Raw genomic sequence first — 23279 nt, 5'->3', positions numbered from 1 at the left:
TTTAATTCATTGTCAAAGCCATAGGAGTCTATGTTAATTTTTGATGATTAGGAATTTTAATATATTTCTTACACATGAGAATTACAAGGTTTTAAAGTTATTTGACATATTTGTCATAAAGATTATTTTATTGAAGCCTTCCAATGGTAAAAGTGGACAATTGGAAAGATGAAGAGGTTACATTGATTAGAAAGACTTCTTGAGCAGACAGAGAATCATAAAATTAAACAGGTTTGATAATTATGCAAGAGGAAAGCTTAGACTAATTAGCCTCTAGCATATTTACAGTATATACTAGCATATATAAACACATAGTTCATTATCTCTTTTTCTTCTTAGAACATTCAGCGTAATGCTGTAAGATGACTTTGATATGTAAAATTCCATTAAGGTTTCAAAATTAATGTCAGGTGTATATGTTTAGACATTTGGGAGAGAAGTAAATGTTGATTACATCTAATCTCTGCAATTCCCCTGTATGTTGATGAACGGGTCACAGAAAATTCTCGGTATTCAATGGTAACATATAGATGTGAGGAACCTTTGGTCCTCTAGATATAATTGAATGGCAGTTTTTAGCAATCCCAGATTCTGCAATCATTGTTGAATATATTGAGAATTTGAAGTCAACAATATTGGGAGATGGCCATGTCATAGTTTGTGGTAGGGCAGCATAGAGGCAATTGGTTTAAGTTAAACCTCTGAAATGTTACATGTATGTGACATGATTTGCTGAAAATTAGCTAATGCTTGTACTTTCCATTAAATATATTTTCATTCTTCTGGTAAGCATTCCGTTGCTCTCAGAATTAGTTTGTGTTTACACTCATCTGAAATATGACAGGATTATTCTATGAAGCACTCAAGAAAGTATTATTAATTGGAGAAACTTTTATTAATTGACATTATGGATTTATTCTTAGGCACAGGTTTTGAAAAACTATTAATAAATTCTTAAGCTTGTAGCAATAACAACATAGCTCCAAGTTGCCCTGGCTAAAATAATTCCCCTGTAATGAAGCTTGGAATAACCATGACTATTTTCTTTAGATTAAGGTACAAGTAGTCCTTGACTTGCAACAATTCATTTAGTGACTGTTTACAACAGCACTGAAAAAAAGAGACTCATGATCACTTTTCACACGACTGTTGTAGCACCTCTATGGTCACATGATCAAAATTCAGATTCTTGGCAACTGATTCATATGATGGTTGCAGTATCCCAGGGTCATGTGATCCCCTTTTGTGACCTTCTGACAAGCAAAGTCAATGGGGAAGTCAGATTTACTTAACAACAGTGTCACTAATTCAACAACTGCAGCAATTCACTTAACTGTGGTAAGAAAGGTCATAAAATGGGGCTAAATTCACTTAATAAATGTCTCAACAACAGAAATTTTGGTCTCAAGTCAAGGACTACCTGTACTTTTAGATTTTTTTACTTTTGTTATTTGCATTAAAATGTTTAGAGACGATGCTTATGTAATTCCAAAAATTCATTATCACAAAGGAAAAACTGTCCACTAAGAAATTAGAGAGGAATTTTAGAAATCATAAGTGAGTTTACTTCTCCAAATACTATTTCCCACCTCCCGGAAGATTCAAATTATTGCCAAGTGCATAAGCAAGAAACAACTAATGTGATTTAGTATAAAGCACAATATTTATTCTAGTTCATTTTGTGGAATCCTATACTGTATCATTCTTTTCCTCTCCCCATCTTTGAATTATAAATTTGAGGGACCCCCTACTCTTCCCAGAGTATAATATGAGTTTAATGGGCATTTTATCTTAGGACAAGCAAGCGATCGAACAAATGACAAACATTGATGTTTTCTAATTTGTGTAGCCAAATTTTTAAGGTATTGGGGATGTTTGTAAAATATAGGAGAGGCAGAACAAACCAAGTTTGCTTTAATTTATATTTAAATTAAGAATTTAAATAAATTAAGAATACAAGAAAGTAGTTATGCAATTATTCTTTTGTATAAAATATTTTTTCTTCTGACACATTAAAAATTACCTACCGGTGGAAGTTTAGGAGAAACCTTTTTGGAAGGTGGTACTCTTTAAGCTAAAATTATATGTCACTTAAAATGTCTGCATATTTTATGCTGCAAACACCCTTCAATTGGAAAAAAAAAAACTATATTACTGACACAGTCTACAAAATACTATTGTTTTTCTTTTTGTTTTCTAGATGGAATGACTCTTCATTGTTGAATGCATCCTGCCTATTTGCTAGTGTTTACCTGTGGCAACACCTTGTCTTTTGGGTTGAAGCCACTTTGTGGCAGACTGAATTGTGTATCACAGAATTTCAAAGGAGCTTGACGCAGAGGAGACAGCTGGATCACGTTAACCAGACATCACAGCCACAATGGTGCTGTCACAGAGGCAACGAGATGAGCTGTGAGTACTTGAGGGTATCAAATTTTTAATGTTGACTTTGTCTTAAATCAGCTGCTGCCTGCGGTCAAGTTTTATGTTGTTGAATTAACACCTACTGCTAAACACAAAGTAACACAATTGCTAAAGAAAAGATGGTGGAAATTCGTAAGGAACAAAGCACATCAGATTGCTCCCAAATTCTAATTTCTCCTTTCATATGGGAAAGTGACTACTAGACATAAGTTGGCAGAGAAGGGGAGCAGCATGTTTTAAATCTACCCAAACCTGGACTCTTCTAGATGTGCAAACTGCAGCTTCCAGAATTCTTAATAAAGATCATGTTTATTATATCTCAAGAATTCTGGGAATTCATGCTCATAAAGTTGGAGGATTTCAAGCTGCCTTATGCTTCCATCCGAAAGCTTGAGGAAATTTGAACCATAGTAAGATAAGAGGGGGTTATTCATAATACATGTGAGATAATCACACATTTTGCAAATTACTGTAAGGTTTTAATTTGCTACAATACCCAGTTATGGGCATTGTTCACACACATTCGTTGTTAGCTCTTTTTTTAACCCATGTTTTATTAGTTGGCTGGATACAGAACATATTCACCCAGAATTAAACTGAGTTAGTCTGATATACTTCAATTCCAGAAAAGAAATGGAGCAAAAACTTGAGCAAAATAAAGGAATCACTTGAAGACATAAATATTTGGAGAAAAGGTATAATGACTGGCTTCCTTCCTCATCAAAATTAATGGAAGAAACACAGCATATTCACAGTATCTATATAAAGTTCATAGCAGAAGATCAAGATTATTTCATATATTTTTGAGAATAGCTTGTACAGCATGTTCATTTAATTGATTTATACACATACACACACACAAACACACACACGGGCTGTGATTCCATTGTGTATGTTTTACTATGCCTTATAAATAAGTTCATTTTGTAACCGAGTTAAATGTTACTCTGGAAGTGGCTTTTGAAGTAGCTGCTTAAGGTCCTCCCAAGGTCTCTGGGTACATGATGAAGCAGCTGTCTGAGCCTTCAAGTGGCTATGGCTGACTCATAGCTTTAGTTATGGATCCAGAGGGAACACACTATCCCGTTTGGTGCTGTGATTGAACCAACAATGCAGAACAATCTCTCCACGCAGTCTTGTTGAATGTATTGGTAAGTTCCATCCAAGGCCACCTGCTCATTAAAGTAAGCTTTAAGCCTTCTGTCATCTATTGATAGAAGAAAATAATGTTGACTGAGTGAGGCATCTTCTGTGCTAGAAATAATATTACAGAATTCGCTTCTGCAGCATTTCCGAGAATGTGTGCATTTTAGTAATGCAGTGTTTCACTTTTCTCAACTCCTGTTCTGAATGGTGTCATATGCGTACTGCTGTGTTATTATTTGTCAATGCTGTGTTCACCTGCAGACTTTATGATTCTTTTATTGTAAGCCATCTCGATTGACCTTGATTGTAGCTGGAAAGGTGGAGCGCCTGTTTTTTTTTAATGAAGAAGGGAGAACATTGTGGCTACAGCACTTCTGTACTTCAGGAGCATTGGTCTAAAACCATGTAGCATGAATTTATTCAGGATCCTTTTTCTTTTCCTCATCCACTTCACATTAACTTGGCACATGGATGAGGTTGATCATGTCATGGGAACAGGATCAGAAACTCAGCCTTCCCCTATTTTATGTCTTTAGGGCCATGATGGCAAACCTATGGCACATGCAGAGCCATGTCACCCAGCACATGCGGCGTCGCCCGTTCCTCTTTCAGGGTTTCTAGCGTCTGTGCGTGCACAATGATCAGCTGGCCTTCGTCCATGTGCCAGAAACTGGAAGAACTGGTTTTCTGGTGTGAGCATGTGTGCCAGCCAGCTGATCGGCATGTGCTCATGCGCACCAGTAACTGGAAGACTTGCTGGCTGATGCGCACGCGCATGCCAGAGACCAGAAGTTTGTTTTTCCGCATGCACTTGTCCCCTGGGCAGCTGCTTTTCCGGGTCGTGTCCCAGACAAGTGCATACGCTGCCTTTATGGCACTTGGTCTTGAAAAGGCTCGCCATCACTGCTTTAGGGTGTCTTCAGGGCCCATTGGGCTTCCACCACCAAGCAGCCTCTGCCAACATGACGAATGGCTGGGGAAGGGTCCAAGAAGTGGTGCTGACTATTGCATAGTGTTGCAATGCCACCTCAGTGGTATTTCAATGTCACAGTTAATTCATCACATTACACCAACCATATCTTAATCATCTTTTTGATGAAGAGCTGACGAAAGTTCTAAAAGTATTTTTTAGCATGACAGTGTTTGAGAGTGGATAGCTCTGTTTTATGAACCGTCATAAATGTGAGTCAGTTATCAAGCATTCAAATGTAATTCACATAACCATGGGTTATAAGTGTAAAAAAAACAACAGATCACTTTTTTCAGTGATGATGTAACTTTGAATGGTCACTTAATGAACTGCTGTAAGTTGAGGACTACCTGTAGGTATGCATTGGTTTCTCCTATCTAATATAGTGCAGATATAGAGGACTACGACTCTTACAATGCCTAGTCACCTTGATCCTTAGCCAACACATCAGGAGGTGGTAAGGATTATAACCAAACATGGTATTACATGCTGTTTACATATTGTCACAATTCTATCCCTGAAGTGGCTTAAAAAAAGAGAAACTTTCTTGGTCTGCTACCAAGAGCACCACAAAGGAGCTGCCAGGTCAAATGATTTAGTAGAAAGACTTTTTAAACAGGACAGTACTACTGAGAAGGCATGTGACAGTCTTCCAGCTACTTAAATATAGCAGAACATGCTCATTGACTTCCATAATTGGCATGCTACTTATACAACGTCCAACGCTTATAGACTGAATTCACTGGTAGTTTCAGAGGCATAGCATCCTCAACCAATCTTAATGGAGGGTTTTAGGAATGTTGTCTCTGAAGACCTGTGCAGCAGCTGCCAAAACTAACACAATTCTAGGCTGCATAAACAGAGGGATAGAATCAAGATCACATGAAGTGTTAATACCACTTTATAATGCCTTGGTAAGGCCACACTTGGAATACTGCATTCAGTTTTGGTCACCACAATATAAAAAGGATGTTGAGACTCTAGAAAGAGTGCAGAGGAGAGCAGCAAAGATGATTAGGGGACTAGAGACTAAAACATATGAGAATGGTTGCTGGAACTGGGTATGTCTAGTTTAATGAAAAGAAGGACTAGGGGAGACATGATAGCAGTCTTCCAATATCTGAGGGAATGCCACAAAGAAGGAGTCAAGCTATTCTCCAAAGCACCTGAGAGTAGAACAAGAAGAAATGGGTGGAAACTAATCAAGGAGAGAAGCAACTTAGAACTTAGGAGAAATTTCCTGACAGTTAGAACAATTAATCAATGGAACAACTTGACTCCAGAAATTGTGAATGTTCCAACACTGGAAGTTTTTTAGAAGAGATTGGACAACCATTTGTGTGAAGGTGGTGTAGGGTTTCCTGCCTAGGCAAGGGTTTGGACTAGAGGACCTCTAAAGTCCCTTCCAACTCTGTTATTCTGTAATATCTGACCTTGGGTTCGAAGCTGTTTAAAGTTGAATAGACTGTTCTTGCCATTTTAGGTTGAACATGAAACCAGGATTTATGCAGAGTTAATTTGCTTGTTCCAAGATGACATATTCAGTAGGTGTGTGTGTGTGTGTAAAAAGAGCTTTTAAACAAGTTCTGGATTTACCAAGGCAGTTTTGTTCAACAAGGATGTTATTTCTTGGCAAAAATATTGCCGTATACAATGAAGAAAACCATTCTGCTAGCTTGATGACTCAGCCTTCCATCCTTCCAAGGTCGATAAAATGTGGACTCAAATTGTTGGGGACAATAGGCTGACTCTGTGAACCACTTAGAGAGGGCTGTAAAACCCTGGGAAGCCATATAGAAGTCTTAAGTGCTATTGCTGTTGATGGTCTCTCAGTAGTAATCAAAGGGTTAGTTGATGGTCAATTAATTGCTGATCAGGTTGCTGTCCTGGTTCAATAAACCAAGTAATGCCATTTCATTTTGGTAACAGCCTGCCAGCCATCATAGCCCTTTTTGAAATTTGGTGTCTTTTGTCCTTATTACTTCAACCTGCTTTTACCAGCTTTTTACCAGCAAATCTTTTGGAACAGAAAAAGCTTTTTGTTTAGACTACAGAATAGCAATCTGCATCCCTTACATGATTGATTGGAATAATAGTTGCATTTATTTTATGCTTCCTTAGAGTGGGGGGAACCCAGAAGGGACCAAAATTGTATTTATATTACTTTGATTAAAAAAAAAACATTTAACCAAAATTGGATTACACTTCTGTATGAGTTCTCGGCAGGAAAATAATAAAGTAATCCCAATTGCGAAAAAAATTAGCAGCTTTTAAAATCATAATGATCCAATTGTATATCAGGCTCTGTCGATAGTGCATGGATAATTCTAGTACATGTGAATGGAAAAGTTATCTTTGCAAACAGGCTTAGATAGGGCTTCAGAATCAGGACCAGCACTACGCTGAGCCTGGATATAGACAGATCTCTTAGATCTGATGTTGCCTAATATTTGCAGCTGGAATAAGACAAAATTGCAACATTGATATTTTGGACCAGCTCAGACTTTCAATCAGTTGTGTGTACTGCAGCAAACTGATGTAAGAGAAGGATTAGATGGGGAGGTCTCTGAGACTAATCTCAGTTATCAAGGAAAAAGTGCAGTGCCAGAGCTGCTATTTGGGAATACAGGGGAGATTCTTAGATCTGAATCTGCTAGCTCAAGGAAGATCCTGACCTCTGTGTCTCATTAATGAGCTACTTCAATTAGAAATCTCCCCTTCAACAGGTAGTCCTCAACTTAACAACAATTTGTTTAGTGACCATTCAAAGTAACAACAGCACTGAAAAGGGTGACTTCCGACCCGTTTGCCACACTTAACGTTGCAGCTTCCCCATGGTCACATGATTTACATTCAGACACTTGGCAACTGATTCATATTTATGGGGTGTCCCAGGATCATGTGATCATCACCTTTTCCAACCTTCTGACAAAAGTCAATGGGAAAGCCAGATTCGCTTAACAACTGTGTTACTCACTTAACAATTGCAGTGATTCACTTAATCACTGTAGCAAGAAAGGTGGTAAAATGGGGGCAAAATTCACTTAACACCTTGCATAGCAGGATAAATGTTGGACCCTGTTGTGGTCGTAAAATGAGGGCTATCTGTACCATCATTCTTTCAAAACCTGATTTAAGTTTTACATTAATGGCTTTCACCCAGCCCATTTTTAATTCCAGGAATTAATTCAGGATTTCCATTTTCCACGGTGGGGTTTAAGAAAGAAAAGATGTGTAACTGAATGTTCTTGACACATGCAGTGTTAACGCCAGGTGCTCTGCCACCCCCTTACAATTACTTACATGTAGATTTATTTTTGATTCTGTTTATTACGTTTTTAATGCCACCCATCTCCCCTACAAGGTCATTTTGGGTGGATGTTAAAATTACTGTATTTTCCAGACTGTAAGACGCATCTTTTTGTCTCTCAAAAGGGGGTGAAAATGTCTGTATGTCTTATAGACCAAATATTGCCAAAGCTGCGCACACCTACCGGCCATTTTTTTTTTTTTTTTTTGCCTCTGCACGTTTGTTTTCAGATCTTTTTTTGGCCTGTTTTCGAGGCTTTTTTGGCCCATTTTCGAGGCTTTGTAAAGTCTGTTTTTGAGGCTTTTGTTGGCCTGTTTTTTTTTTAACCACACCCCCCCCACCTCAAAAACGGGCTGAAAGTGAGACACATGAGAACCTTTTTTTTTTTCCTCTTCTAAATTTAGGTATGTCTTATAGTCAGGTGCGTCTTATAATCCAAAAAAATACGGTAGTTGGAAGTCCACAATTCTTCCCTCCACTGCATAGAACAATTATGATTAATCTTTTGCGGACCAAGTGCCCAAAGCGCAGGCATGCCCCAAACCCCCAAAATCCAATGCATGCACAAACCCCCAAAATGCAATGTGTGTGTGGCCGCGGGCATGCACACATACCTCCATGCACACACACCCTGCACATGCACACACGGCCCCCCACACTGCTGTCTTCATGCGCAGCAGAGACCCAGTGACCAGCTGGCCAGTGGGAGGCACACGTGCAGGTGCAGCAGAGCTGAACTGGTGTGACAGCTTGTGTGCATACAGAGGGGATGCTGCGTGGTACCTGTGGCACGCATGCCATAGGTTCTCCATCATGGGCATAGAATTTAGACATGTATCCAACACTCCTAACTCTGTAAAACAGTCTAGGGTGACAGAAGAAACAGTTATGTCAGAAACCTCTAATAAGTCCAGGCAAAGACTAATTTCCTTTCTTCTCTAGCAAAATAACTAGTGTAACTACTAATAAATATACTGTAAGGTAAGTTTTATGTTGCACAGAACTATGACAGATATACACACGGATCGCAATGACTCATAATTTCCCTTTCAAACAAAAGGGGACAGTTTTGTCTCCATGTTGATTTTGGTAGAGCAGGTAGTGGAGATAACATAAGTTGGGCACTATTCAAAATTCCTGTGATATTAATCTGTGAACCAAATCTCTCTCTTTAGAAATCGAGCGATAGCAGATTATCTTCGTTCTAACGGCTATGAAGAGGCATACTCTGTTTTTAAAAAGGAGGCAGAGCTTGATGTGGTGAGTATATTTCTCATATTCCAGCTGGGACAAATTCTTCCCACAGTCTCTTATCAGTGTCATATAGTTTCAGCAGTCCTCCCCCCCCCCCTTGTTGTTAGTTGTGAAGTCGTGTTCAACCCATTGCGACCCCATGAATAACATTCCTCCAGGCCTTCCTGTCCTCTACCATCCTCTGGAGTCCATTTAGGCTCATACTGACTGCTTCAGTGACTCCATCCAGCCACCCCATTCTCTGTCGTCCCCTTCTTCTTTTGCCCTCAATCTTTCCCAGCAATAAGCTCTTCTCCAATGAGTCCTTCCTTCTTATTAGGTGGCCAAAGTATTTGAGTTTCATCTTCAGGATCTGGCCTTCTAAAGAGCAGCCATCCCCCCCCCCCCCCCCCGTATAGTATTATGTCCTATAGTCTTAATGTTACTCTTAGCATTAATGATGAATTTAACCAGATTTTGAAAGTTATAGCTACCTGTTGGTAGATTCTGGGCAGTCTTTGTTGAAATAATATTCCTCACCTTGAAGCAGAATAGGTATGAGCATTTAAAATATCTGTATAGCAGTTTTCATTTAATTAAACAATGAAGCAAATTGCAAGAATAATATGAAAACTGCTATAGGATAAAAATAAACCATTAAACTAACTAGACAGAGTTACAGAATAGGAAAGAAACATGACCAAATAGGTGTTTTAGGCAGTGCCTAAAACAGGAATGATCAAAGATATTTGCATTGCCATATTCAAACATTCTCATATCCCCTTGTTTCAGATACTAGACAAAAATAAGGAAAAATGTTTAGCTACTTCCAGTATAATATAACGGGCTACCTTTGTCTAGTTCAACACTTTCCCTCCCCCCAATCAACTCTACTGCAAAATCCCATAATATTGGAGCTGGATTAAGGTATAGATTTATCTGGGGCATTTCAATACAATTCCCAGTATTCTTTAAAATTCCCTTTTATTGCTATTTTCAGGAGAAAACAGCATATCTCATTTGTCAGTTCTCTGTATCTTCATTTTTGGTTTTTTTTAAATGGAAAGATTATAAATAGTTATAATCACCAGTTTGTCCTTCAAAGTCTTTGTTTAAAATGCAAAACAATACCAACTAAGCTGTCTATTAATTTCTGTACTAATATGTGATTATTTAACACATCTTTGTCTGCTTTCCACCACTTTACATTCGAAAGAAATTTATAATCCAGCCCACATCTTCACAGGACTTCATTCAATATGGATAGTTAGGTCTATATTAACAACATGTTTGGAAATCAAAGTTGCTGTAATCAATTAAATAAGCAGCATGTAGCTGTAATAATAAATAAAAACAAATAAAATGTTTTATCCTTAACAATGAAAGTTAAAAGATGATTTTTCTGTTGTTTTTTTGTTTAAAGATTTGAATGTAAAATAGTTTCCTCAATGGTTTGGATCATTCCTCAAATTGGACAGTTGGATTAGTTTAATAGTTGCACATTAGTGGCATCTACAATAGACTAGTCATTAATTTTAGAATGGCATAAGTATAAGATTCTCATAGAGAATATTCTTGAACATCGTTTGATTTGCTGGAATATCAAACCTGTTTTTTCTTTTTTCAAAAACAACTTGTAAAGATGCAAAGAAAATGGGTGTGTGCAGATCTAAATTTCCTAATTATTTATAAGTTCTGTTTTCTGACTTTATTAATAAAGATAAACAGTTTCAGGTTCTTTTCTGAACAATTTATGTCAATAGAACCAGGCCATCTTTCCATTAATGTTATTTTTACTTGTGGAATGTGAAGGCCTTATAGTCAGTTCTCTGCTTCCCATTTCATCTCTGCCTCTTGGGCCTTTTTGGAAGATTATAAATTGAAGAAATTGCAGTATCAGTCATGGCAGAAAACATAGCTTTATAAATAAATAAATGATAAATTCTGTGTTTCCCTGAAAATATGCCACGTCCCAAAAATAAGGCCATGCCTGATTTTTGGGATGGGCCTAAATTCCCCCCCCCCCAAATAAGCCCAGTGGACAACCCCCACCCCTCTGGCTGGGCAGAGCACCACTAACCAACTAAGTGGTACCCCAAAGGCGCCAAGCCGCATGAGCACCTGTCCCCCCCTGCTTGCATGCCTCCCAGACCTCATCTCGTCAATGTGGGTGAAGCTGGTGAGCACCAGGTCCTTGAGCTCACACCCGGTGCCACTGGTGCCCACCACCAGCACCCTTTGCGGAAGCCACAGCCTGAATCAGCTCTCCCTGCAGGGCCAGGGCTGTCGCCTCCACCATCCCAGCACTGAGGATGGCTTCCTCTGGGGCTTCCAAACCCCAGCTGGGCCAGCCGCCTGCTGCCGAGTCTTCTGGCAGCCGAGGCAGAAACATAGAGTGGGAAGCGCACTCCCAGAGTGGCCACTGCCGGAGGACTCTCTGCCCCGGCTCTCAGAAGATTCGACAGTAGGCAGCTGGCCCAAGTGGTCTCTTCTTTGCTTCCAGACGACGTTTGGAAGCCGCAGAGGAAGCCATCCTCAATGCTGGGGTGGTGGCGGCGGCGGCAGCCCTGTCCCTGCAGGAAGAGCTGGTACTGATGGTGGGTGCCGATAGCATCAGCTGTGAGCTCCTCAAGGACCTGGTGCTCACTGGCTTCGCCCACATTGACAAGTTGAGGACTGGGAGGCGCGCGAGCGGGGAGAGAGACAGGCACTCGCGCGGTTTGGTGTCTTTGTGATACCGCTCGGTCAGTGAGTGGTGCTCTGCCCGGCTGGAGAGAGGGGTTGTCCACTAGGTGGGCACCATGTGGCAAGAAGTAACAGGCGGTTGCTCTCTTGCAAGCGGGTTCCTGAAGAGCCTGGCACAGGGACGGAAGGACGTGGGCACAGCCTCGAGCGAACAACTGACTAGCGGCTATGTTATGCTGTTGGAGCAGCACAACGCAGCAGCCATGAGGTGACCACACTCGCTGCCTCCTGCACCCCCAAAATAATAAGCCCCCTCCCCCTCTGAAATAAGGCCAAGCCCTTATTTCAGGGGTGAAAAGAAAATAAGACCCTGTCTTATTTTTGGAGAAACACAGTAACTTCAGCTTTTCTTTTTATTTAATCTTTTTTATTCTTTTAAAGTTCATCCTATATGCTTTCAATTCATATTCTGTGAAATCCGTTTTCTAATACAAGTTTATCTTAATGTTTTGTATTTAATATTGTATACTTATATAGTGAGGCAAAAAAAGTATTTAGTCAGCCACTAATTGTGCAAGTTCTCCCACTTAAAAAGATGAGAGAGGCCTGTAAGTGACATCATAGGTAGAACTCAACTATGAGAGACAAAAAGAGAAAACAAATCCAGATGATCACATTGTGTGATTTGGAAAGAATTTTTTTGCAAATTATGGTGGAAAATAAGTATTTGGTCAATATCAAAAGTTCATCTCAATACTTCGTTATATATCCTTTGTTGGCAATGACAGAGGTCAAACTTTTTCTGTAAGTCTTCACAAGGTTGGCACACACTGTTGCTGGTATGTTGGCCCATTCCTCCATGCAGATCTCCTCTAGAGCAGTGATGTTTTGGAGCTGTCGCTGGGCAACATGGACTTTCAACTCCCTTCAAAGGTTTTCTATGGGGTTGAGATCTGGAGACTGGCTAGGCCACTCCAGGACCTTGAAATGCTTCTTATGAAGCCACTCCTTCATTTCCCGGGCGGTGTGTTTGGGATCATTGTCCTTCTGAAAGTCCCAGCCACGTTTTATCTTCAATGCCCTTGCTGATGGAAGGAGGTTTGCACTCAAAATCTCACGATACATGGCCCCATTCATTCTTTCCTGTACATGGATCAGTTGTCCTGGTCCCTTTGCAGAGAAACAGCCCCAAAGCATGATGTTGCTACCCCTGTGCTTCCCAGTGGGTATGGTGATCTTTGGATGCAACTCAGCATTCTCTCTCCTCCAAACACGACGAGTTGTGTTTCTACCAAACAGTTCTACTTTGGTTTCATCTGACCATATGACATTCTCCCAATCCTCTTCTGGATCATCTAAATGCTCTCTAGCAAACTTCAGACGGGCCCGGACATGTACTGGTTTAGCAGGGGGACACATCTGGCACTGCAGGATCTGAGTCCCTGGCGACGTAGTGTGTTACTGATGGTAGCCTTTGTTACCTTGGTCCCAGTTTTCTGCAGGTCATTCACTAAGTCTCCCCGTGTGGTTCTGGGATTTTTGCTCACCGTTCTTGTGATCATTTTGACCCCACGGGGTGAGATCTTGCATGGAGCCCCAGATCGAGGGAGATTATCAGTGGTCTTGTATGTCTTCTGTTTTCTAATTGTTGCTCCCACAGTTGATTTCTTCACATCAAGCTGCTTGCCTATTGCAGATTCAGTCTTCCCAGCCTGGTGCAGGTCTACAATTTTGTTTCTGGTGTCCTTCGACAGCTCTTTGGTCTTCACTATAGTGGAGTTTGGAGTGTGACTGTTTGAGGTTGTGGACAGGTGTCTTTTATACTGCTAACAAGTTCAAACAGGTGCCATTAATACAGGTAATGAGTGGAGGACAGAGGAGCCTCTTAAAGAAGAAGTTACAGGTCTGTGAGAGCCAGAAATCTTGCTTGTTTGTAGGTGACCAAATACTTATTTTCCGCCATAATTTGCAAAAAAATTCTTTCTAAATCAGACAATGTGATTGTCTGGATTTGTTTTTTTCATTTTGTCTCTCATAGTTGAGGTCTACCTATGATGTCAATTACAGGCCCCTCTCATCTTTTTAAGTGGAAAAACTTGCACAATTGGTTGCTGACTAAATACTTTTTTGCCTCATTGTATATACTTTTTAGAAGATACTTATTGTTCTATAAAGATACCTCATTGATTGGTTTTCTATAATAAAATACCTTAGGTTTTAAAAAAGCCTAAGCAATGTAGAATGCCATCCTTATAAATTAACCTTTAAGACATTACATTCACCTTCCAGTGTGATCTGGAAATATCCTAGATCTTTAGACAACTCTCAGACTACATGCAATTTAAATACATGTTAATCCCAGACTGTGAAAACATCAAATTTCATTTTCCTTACCAAAATACTCACTTGAGGCTCCAATTTCATTTCCCTACATCTCATTCAGATAATGTCCTCTTGTAACCTCGTTGCTGCTATAATTGAAAACAGTGCTTGATGAGACGAGTGCCGCCTTATCCATCAATCTCATTAAATATTTTTCCCAAAAGGTAAAAAAGGAGAATCTGAATATGGTAAATATTTGTTATTTCAGTCACGAGGGAGGCATTCGTGAGAGAATAAAATAGAAGCCAGAAGAGGGTGAATTCGGCAAAGAATGAATGAATGAATTTAAAATATTATTTTAAAAATCAAGCAATAGCTACTATTCTTAAAGGAATAAAAAAAATAAGTATTTCCATCTCAAAACAGCCGAGTTAGAAACATTGAGAGATTTCAATACTGTTCCCCAGTAATAAACAAGAGACCAGGTTTTCTTACTGCAATGCATATTTTAATCAGCTCATTGATTCAAGACTGTGCACTGTTAATGACCATTATCTGTGGGTAATTTTTGCTGACTGTACTTTCTACATTTCATTTTTCATTTGACCTTGCTTTTTATTGCTTTCTTCCTTCTCTCCCTCCCTAACGCTCTTACACATCTAATTCTCAGGAAAATACTCCATGCATCTGATAATATAGATTGAGATTCAAGAAAGTTTATTGGTAATAGACAATTTGTTAGTGTTTTTAAACTACCGTAACACCTCCTGCTTGCTTACCCCAACTGAAGTAAGCATTTGTATCTATGGATTCGGCATATTTTATATAATCTGCCTATAGTCTTAACTAACCTGCTTTTTGTCAGGTTTGTCTATGGAAGCTTCTTAGTAGCTGCATTCTTAAGGCACACTGGTTGACAGTTTTATTTTTCTACAGTGTGGATGAGATTAAGACTTGCTTGCATGAAATGTGTTGATTTTCATCTAGATAATGTTTCAGGCAGTCTGCCCCTGAGAAATGGTATCTGGGAAAAGAATCTAGAGTTTAGAATTTAGAGTTTTTCAGAGAGGCTTCTGATTGCCTGCTGCAGGAAAAATGGCTGAGTTAAGTAGATCTTATATTTGCATGACAGATCAGCACAATATAGGTTCATATGATGATAGTATTAACAATGACTTTTCAAGTTATATACTTCTGAATTCCCATAACTCCTGGTGGGTGATAGTGTTACAAATCATTCACAAAAACCCAGCAAACTTGGTATTGACTGACATTTAACATTGTAACAAGGATGATACCTCAAGTCATACCGCTTTTATTTTACAGGGTTTCCAACCGGCAGTAGTAGATTTGTAGTGATACTTTATTAAGTTCCACATTTTTATGAAGCCAGAAGTTGTTCTTCCTTTCTTGTTGAAGAAGAAAAACCAAGCATGGGGGAAACGCTCCTAAAAAAAAAAAACTTTGATATGTTTAATGACTTTGATCTTTTTTTTTTTCCAGAATGAAGAATTAGATAAGAAATATGCTGGGCTCTTGGAAAAGAAATGGACATCAGTTATAAGATTACAAAAGAAAGTAAGTAGAAACTTAAATTGGAATATTACTATGAAGAAAAATGTGCTGAGATTTTTAAGCAGCATCTGCTTAAAGAAAAAAGAATATCAGAAAAAAATAAATCCTCACATTCGTTAATTTCCATCTTACAACACAATTTTCTCATTCCTAAACCTGTTGAAAAAGGATAGGGCTTGAGGGTTTTTTAATTTTTTTAAGTGCACCCTTTCCTAGCTCCCTCTCTTTTGATTCTCTGGACACTTAGGTTATGGAATTAGAATCCAAATTAAATGAAGCTAAAGAAGAATTTACATCAGGTGGGCCTCTTGGTCAGAAGCGAGATCCTAAAGAATGGATTCCCCGTCCTCCAGAAAAGTACGCATTAAGTGGGCACAGAAGTCCAGTCACAAGAGTAATTTTCCATCCAGTTTTCAGTGTTATGGTCTCTGCTTCAGAGGATGCTACAATAAAGGTAGGACCTTCATAACCTCTACACTCTATTGTTATTGTGTTAAGCAAATATCTGGTGCAAAGACAGTATGGTTGAATAATGACTACAGGTCCTTTGATATCTTTTTTTTATTGTTAGTCACACAACCACCTATTTAGGCTTGATTTAGCATTTTTATCCACCTTTCGAGGCCTTTCCAAACCTGGGATATTGAAATAATTTGATGGTTCTAAAGGTGGTGTTGCAGGATGTAAGCTGTTCCACATAAAGCTGCCTTTTGCAATTGATTGGTGCTGATTTTTGTCAATGCCGATGGAGTTCAAGTGATGCTCCAGATGTTTTGGGATTGTATCCAAGGCGCAGTTACTATTGGTACTGTATTTGCTTTTCTGTCTTTTCCCAAAGTAATTCTATTTCTATTTGCAGGTGTTTGTATTTTGTGATTTTCTCCAGATTTTTTTTTCTCTTCTGGAGAAAATGCAAGCCATCAAAAGATGGGCCTTAAGATTAATTTCTTTTTTTAATTGTCCCAATTGACTAAAATAACAAAAACACATCATGTTTGGTTGTAACAGGCAGGGGATGGGAACTAAAACATGCATTCTTTTCCCAATTGTTTACATTTCTACTACTACTTATTATCTCTTCTTTCTAGAATAGAAGAAGGTCATGAGAAGATTACCTTTACCCCCATTTTACTATGTTAACTTAAATTAGGTAGAAACAATGGAAATTATTGGATTAAAAAACCCCTCATCCTATGTGTTTCTAATACAATAGCAGAGTTGGAAGGGACTTTGGACGTCTTATAGTCCAACCCCCTTCCTAGGCAGGAAACCCTATACCATTTCAGACAAATGGCTATCCAAATCTTCTTAAAGACTTCCAGTGTTGGGGCATTCACAACTTCTGGAGGCAAGCTGTTCCACTAATTAATTGTTCTCACTGTCAGGAAATTTCTCCTCAGTTCTAAGTTGCTTCTCTCCTTGATTAGTTTCCACCCATTGCTTCTTGTTCTACCCTCAGGTGCCTTGAAGAACAGCTTGACTCCCTCTTCTTTGTGGCAACCCTTGAGATATTGGAACATTGCTATCATATCTCCCCTAATCCTTCTTTTCATTAAACTAGACATACCCAATTCCTGCAACCATTCTTCATATGTTTTAGCCTCCAGTCCCCTAATCCTCTTCGTTGCTTTTCTCTGCACTCTTTCTAGAGTCTCCACATCTTTTCTACATCGTGGCGACCAAAACTGAAAGCCGTATTCCAAGTGTGGCCTTACCAAGGCATTATAAAGTGGTATTAACACTTCACGTGATCTTGATTCTATCCCTCTGTTGACGCAGCCTAGAACTGTGTTGGCCTTTTTGGCAGCTGCTGCACACAGCTGGCTCCTATTTAAATGGTTGTCCACTAGGACTCCAAGATCCCTCTCATAGTTGCTACTATTGAGCAAGGTACCACCTATACTGTACCTACGCATTTTGTTTTTCTTGCCTAAATGTAGAACTGTACTCTTATTTCTGTTGTAGTCTTAAGTGATGGAGGCCAGATGAAGGTTGGGCATCTTGAAGAGAATTAGAGCTTTCTTTTCTTTTCTTTTGCTTTGCTTTTAGAACAAATCACTTAGAACCCAATCACTTCTTTCTAAGCAGTTGTTCTAAAAACAACACAACAAAACAAAACAAAGCCCAATTGTTGTCAAGATGACTAGCATGCAACTGTGCTCCATCACTTAAGACTACAATAGAGATACATAGGATGAGGCCTTTTTTTAATCAGTAATCTCCATAATTTTAATTATCATTATACAGGTAGTCCCTGACTTACAACCACAATTGAGCCCAAAATTTATGTTGCTAAGCAAGACAGTTATTACTTGACTTTTGCCCCATTTTAGGATCTTCTTTGCAGTTGTTAAGTTAGCAACACAGTTGTAAAGTAAATCTGGCTTCCCCATTGACTTTGTTTGTCAGAAGGTTGTCAGAGGTGATCACATGACCTCTGCATGGACATAGCAACCGTCATAAACATGAGCTAGTTGCCAAGGGTCCGAATTTTGATCACATGGCCATGGGGATGCTGTAACAGTTGTAAGTGTAAAAAATGGTCATAAGTCACTTTTTTTTAGTGCCATGATAACTTGGAATGTTCACTAAACGAACGCTTGAGGAATTCTCTGAAAATCCTTCCCCCATTGAGCTCCACCCTGCTGCTTCTCTTCTAGGTTTCTGGAGAAGATTTAAGTCCTGATATTCCCCCCCCCCCCCCACACACACACATACACACATCAGGCTCAGGACGAAGGCATGCTGTGATTGTATATTTGAATATTTGACAGATGTATATTTTGTACATTTTTCTTTTTTGTGTAATTACAACATATATTTGTTTATTTTATGGGTGGATTTTTTATTGGGGAGAGGGAAGGTGAGATGTTTCAGCTTGTTAGTTGCCTTCAGTCTTCTGGAATGAATGGCGTACAAATAAATAAAAGGTTGAGGGGCTTTGTGTGCTTCCAGAGTAAAGCTGTATGATCTTTTTTTTTGAGGAAATTACATAATGCATCCCTCCGAACCATTGAATTGTTAAGTGTGCTTTAAAAAACAGCTTTTGTTATGTCTTTGTGGCTTCAAGAGTTCTGACTAGTATAGCTCCTGAGACTAGAACATAAAAGCACAAGAGAAACTCTGGGTAAAAGCATCATGACAGGAAACTGCTTTTCTTTTATTTTCTTTTTTTGCTTCTTACGTGCACTATAGAGATTCAACCATTTATATTTTTAGCTGACAGTGTTCTCTGCTTTTGGAGGTGACAGGAATCTCGTATGTTCCTGCAAAATGCACGAGTGTGAATTGACATGCCAAAGTGGAATAGCAGCACTAAACTAAATGTTCATTCTGTCATGTATGCAGTGTTGCTTGCAAACAACGAATTGTTTTTAATTCTTGGGGAATATATCTAAATCCAATTTGAGAAGTTGTTAACCTTTTAAAACATATCTTAGTGTCCCTTTTTTTTTTTTTCTACCAAAAAGAATCTTCTCCCTACGATTAAATTTTGAGGAACTGGTTGAGATTTTGGGGGATGTCAGCATTGCCACCTGCATATTAGATCCTTGTTCCTCCCAATAAATTTAAAACCCTGTGAGAAGTGATCATCTATTGTCTTCAGGTGACTCATCCTTGTGTTGACTGCTTGGCTTACTAGCAAACAGTGATCTTCTCTCTCCTCAGGAAACCATCACTTGAACTAACATTGGTGGGATTTCTTTTTATCTGTTTCCGGTCTTTCCTTCTGGGGGAGAATTATGGAGAATGTGGTACACATTTTGTGCAATAACTTCAAAGGACTCTGGAAGAAGTGAATTATCTAAGGCAGTGATGGCTGACCTTTTTACCATCGCGTGCCAAAAGCGGGGTGAATGGGGAGAGGTTGTGCACATGTGTGCCCACACCCATAATTCTATGCACCCTGCACATGTGTGTGTGCCCCCCCCCGGCCCACAGCCTGTTTCCTGACTTCTGGTGGTTGCTAAAAAAAGGTTGCTAAGTGAGACAGTTGTTAAGTGAGTTTTGCTCCATTTTACGACCTTTGTTGTCACCGTGGTTAAGCGAATAACTGCAGGTGTTAAAGTTAGAAACACAATTGTTAAGTGAATTTGGCTTCCCTGTTGATTGCGTGTCAGAAGGTCACAAAAACAATCACATGACCCCAGGATACTGCAACCATCAAAAATATGAACCAGCTGCTGAGCATCTGGATTTTGATCATCTGACCATGGGGGATGTTGCAACAATTGTTAATGTGAAAAATGATCATAAATGGTCCCTATTCTGGCTGCTGTCTCCACTTCAACAGAGAATGAGTGTATCAGGTAAGAACCAACGCCCATTTTCAGTGTCATTTTAACTTTGAATGACCACTAAATGGAACTGTTGTAAGTCGAGGGCAACCTGTACTTTTGAAGCAAATGTAGGGGAACAAAATAGTTTGTTGGCAATGCATATTTACCAATTCCTTTCTCTAATTCCTAGGTATGGGATTATGAGACAGGTGATTTTGAGCGCACCCTGAAAGGCCACACAGATTCTGTGCAGGATATTTCCTTCGACCATAGTGGCAAGCTACTGGCCTCTTGTTCTGCAGATATGACCATCAAGCTATGGGACTTCCAAGGCTTTGAGTGCATCAGAACCATGCATGGTAAGGAATTGTTTTAAAAAAATCATTAGCAATAGTTACATGAAATTAAAAACTAGGTATATACCTCTTCTCTGTTCTGATGATGTTGTGAACAAGAAGACATCACATTCAAGATATTTGTCCCAAGGCTTAGTCCTCACATAGAGCTTGATTACCCATGTATTGGAGTGTTTTGTGTAGCAGGTAGGAGTACTCACATCCTTAAAACCTTTTTCACGCAGTAGTATCTTCTCCACATGAACATCATAGTTTTATCCTAAGCTCCTCTCCAATGTATTAGCAGATTATTTTCTAGGGTGGAGCAAAACATGGGGAGACATGACTCACAGCCCTAACATATGCAGTTCATGCATATGTTAATCACTCTTGTCACTAATCTGCTATGTTGCCCGGTGTATTTTGTTTTCTTACTACTGGCTGCTTACAATTTAACTTCGCTGTACTCTACTGGTATTAAAATGTTACAGGTTTCATTGCAGTATAATACGTTGAGTGGGAGCAAAAGGCTGTAATGCTTACTGTTTGTTTACTATCTGATGCCATTGCAACTCAGTCACCATGGGAAGCATCCATTTTGGTTCATTTTTGCTATTGTGGTGTATTCAAAAGCAAAGAAATTGTTTCTCTCTCCAGTTCTTTGAATCAAAAACTTGCCTGTTCTCCATTTCAGAACTGTGGCTGACAGGCATTCAGAAATATTATTTTTGCTTCCTGACTGTGTCTTTAAAGAGCCCCAGTAGGCAGAACATGTTTCTGAAAACAAGTTTATGGCTTCTGGAGGAAGTTGAGTAGCAGTGTTTCTAGCCCAGAGGCAGAAAATGTTTGCTATTTTTCAAAAAGTGCAGCTAAAAATGGTAGCTAATATCCACAAACTTTCTCCCTGGGGATAAAGTGAGTGAAGAGAAGAGATGGTTACCCTCCAAGTGTTGTGATTTTAACCCAATTCCTGCCAGCCTTAGCCAGCATGAGCAACAGCTAAGATTCCTCTTTTCTATGATGCACTGATGAGATTACCTAGCCTGATAATTAAATGTCTGCAGGGAACCCTCCAAGCTTAGAAAATGCCAAGAACTTTTAGCAGCATGCATAATTTTATATTTCAGTAATCCTCCTTTCCACTTTAGCAGTTCTGTGTCCTCTTTGGGGTTTCTAGCCCATGATTATTCAGCTACCCTCTTCCAGGCCTGCAGTGACCTTTTTTTGAATGTGACAATCAATTTTTGCTATTCAAAATATAACCACCCTTCCCCAGTGCCCATTCAGATGGCGTAGCTTTGATTACAGAGTCAAAGAATAGATGGTCTTGAGGACTGAAAAAAAAAAAACTGTTTATAGGTTGCCTGAAGTCAAGGGTGCCACTTGTCCTTTTTTAATTTCTGTAGCAATCTTTCTTTCATTTAAAATACTTGGGGGTTCTGGCAGGAGGCCGCTCCCTTGCTACTTCCACATTCTTTCAATATCTGCAAGGTTACAGCCTTAGGGGCTGTGGCTAGTCGTCACTTATAAAGCCCTTCATGGTATTGGACCTGGGTACTTGAGAGACCGCCTGCTGCCAATTACCTCCCAAAGACCCATTAGATCCCACAGATTAGGCCTCCTCCGAATTCCATCTACTGGCCAATGTTGTCTGGCTACTACCCGGAGGAGGGCCTTCTCTGTGGCTGCTCCGGCCCTCTGGAACGAACTCCCCGTGGAGATTCGGACCCTCACCTCCCTCCAGGCTTTCCGTAAAGCCGTTAAAACCTGGCTGTGCCGGCAGGCCTGGGGTTGACGAGCTCCCTTCCCCTCCTCGAATTGTGTGACTGTTGATTGTTTTTAAATTCTTCTCTGTATCTTGTTTGTTGTGTTACCTTGTTTGTACTCCCCCCCCCCTTCTGGGTTTGTTAGCCGCCCTGAGTCCCTTCGGGGAATAGGGCGGCATATAAATGCAATAAACCTTCAAACCACCTTGCTCAAGTACCTTGGGTGAAAATGTGTATTCTTGAGGTTGAAATTAATATACCACAATTATTCCTCAGAAGCTGTGCAACAAACCATTCTATATAACAGTCAGGCAATTGCCAAAGCATACTATGTGTTTTTCCCCCAGCATCCCATCTTGTTTGCTTCTTGAGGATTATCATATGGTAGCATGATGACTGAGATTGATGACAGTTATAAGCTGGCACATCTGGAGGGGCACCCAGATGGGCACTTAGGTGCCATACAGAATTGTGCGAAGGGGTGAATTTAATAATGGTATTCATATACATTGTGACAAAAGGAACGTAATGTTTGCTTTCTTTTTTCCCCTCCCCCTCTAGGACATGATCATAATGTTTCTTCAGTAGCCATCATGCCCAATGGGGATTATATAGTATCTGCTTCGAGGGATAAAACCATCAAAATGTGGGAAATTCAAACAGGGTAAGAGCTTGCAGATACATTTATATGAAGACGAAACTATGCGCCTTTAGACGTGCCTTTTAGGAAATGAGATGAACATTGCAGATGGCTTGGTAGTGGGAAAACGGCATTTCATACAGAAAAACTCCAGATTGAATTCTTAGCATCTCTTAAGTTAACAGGATCAAGAGGCAGGTAATTGGGAAGACCAGTCTGTAGTAGTATGTACTTGGAATTTTTTTTACATTTCCAACAGTTTGGGGACATATTGCTAAACGTTTTAACCAATCTTGGCGGGGGGGGGAGGGGGTGCCACATATAGAACATTTTATAAAGATTCTCTTTATATGATGTGGCCAATGTCAATTTCCAAATTTCTCTCCCAAAGTAACCCAGGCACATACTACCACATGTAGTGTAAAAAAGTAAGGAAATTTTGGATACAAATGTGGTTAGAAAAAATTGGTTAGGCAAGGTATAGAATTCAAACCAGAATCAACTTCTATTAGGCATTATACCAGGTGGCTATGATAAAGGGAAGACCAGTCTGATGCAGAAGCAACAAAGCTGTTCATCAGATGAAGATACAA

General features: G+C 39.6%; 1 protein-coding gene across 1 annotated transcript in view; it reads left to right on the top strand.

Moving 5' to 3' along the window:
* Nucleotides 1–23279, top strand: part of PAFAH1B1 (platelet activating factor acetylhydrolase 1b regulatory subunit 1) — a 58577-nt gene that overhangs the window by 22184 nt on the left and 13114 nt on the right. The window contains exons 2-7 of the mRNA XM_032215060.1: nt 2201–2412; nt 9026–9110; nt 15594–15668; nt 15913–16119; nt 20136–20304; nt 22608–22710. Coding sequence (XP_032070951.1) covers nt 2381–2412; nt 9026–9110; nt 15594–15668; nt 15913–16119; nt 20136–20304; nt 22608–22710 — 671 coding nt within the window. The 5' untranslated portion in view covers nt 2201–2380. The remainder of the gene's footprint in view (nt 1–2200; nt 2413–9025; nt 9111–15593; nt 15669–15912; nt 16120–20135; nt 20305–22607; nt 22711–23279) is intronic.

Source organism: Thamnophis elegans, chromosome 4 (genome assembly GCF_009769535.1).
Source record: "Thamnophis elegans isolate rThaEle1 chromosome 4, rThaEle1.pri, whole genome shotgun sequence".
In the NCBI taxonomy this organism is placed as follows: Eukaryota; Metazoa; Chordata; class Lepidosauria; order Squamata; family Colubridae; genus Thamnophis; species Thamnophis elegans.
This window is presented reverse-complemented; position numbering and strand designations above follow the sequence as displayed.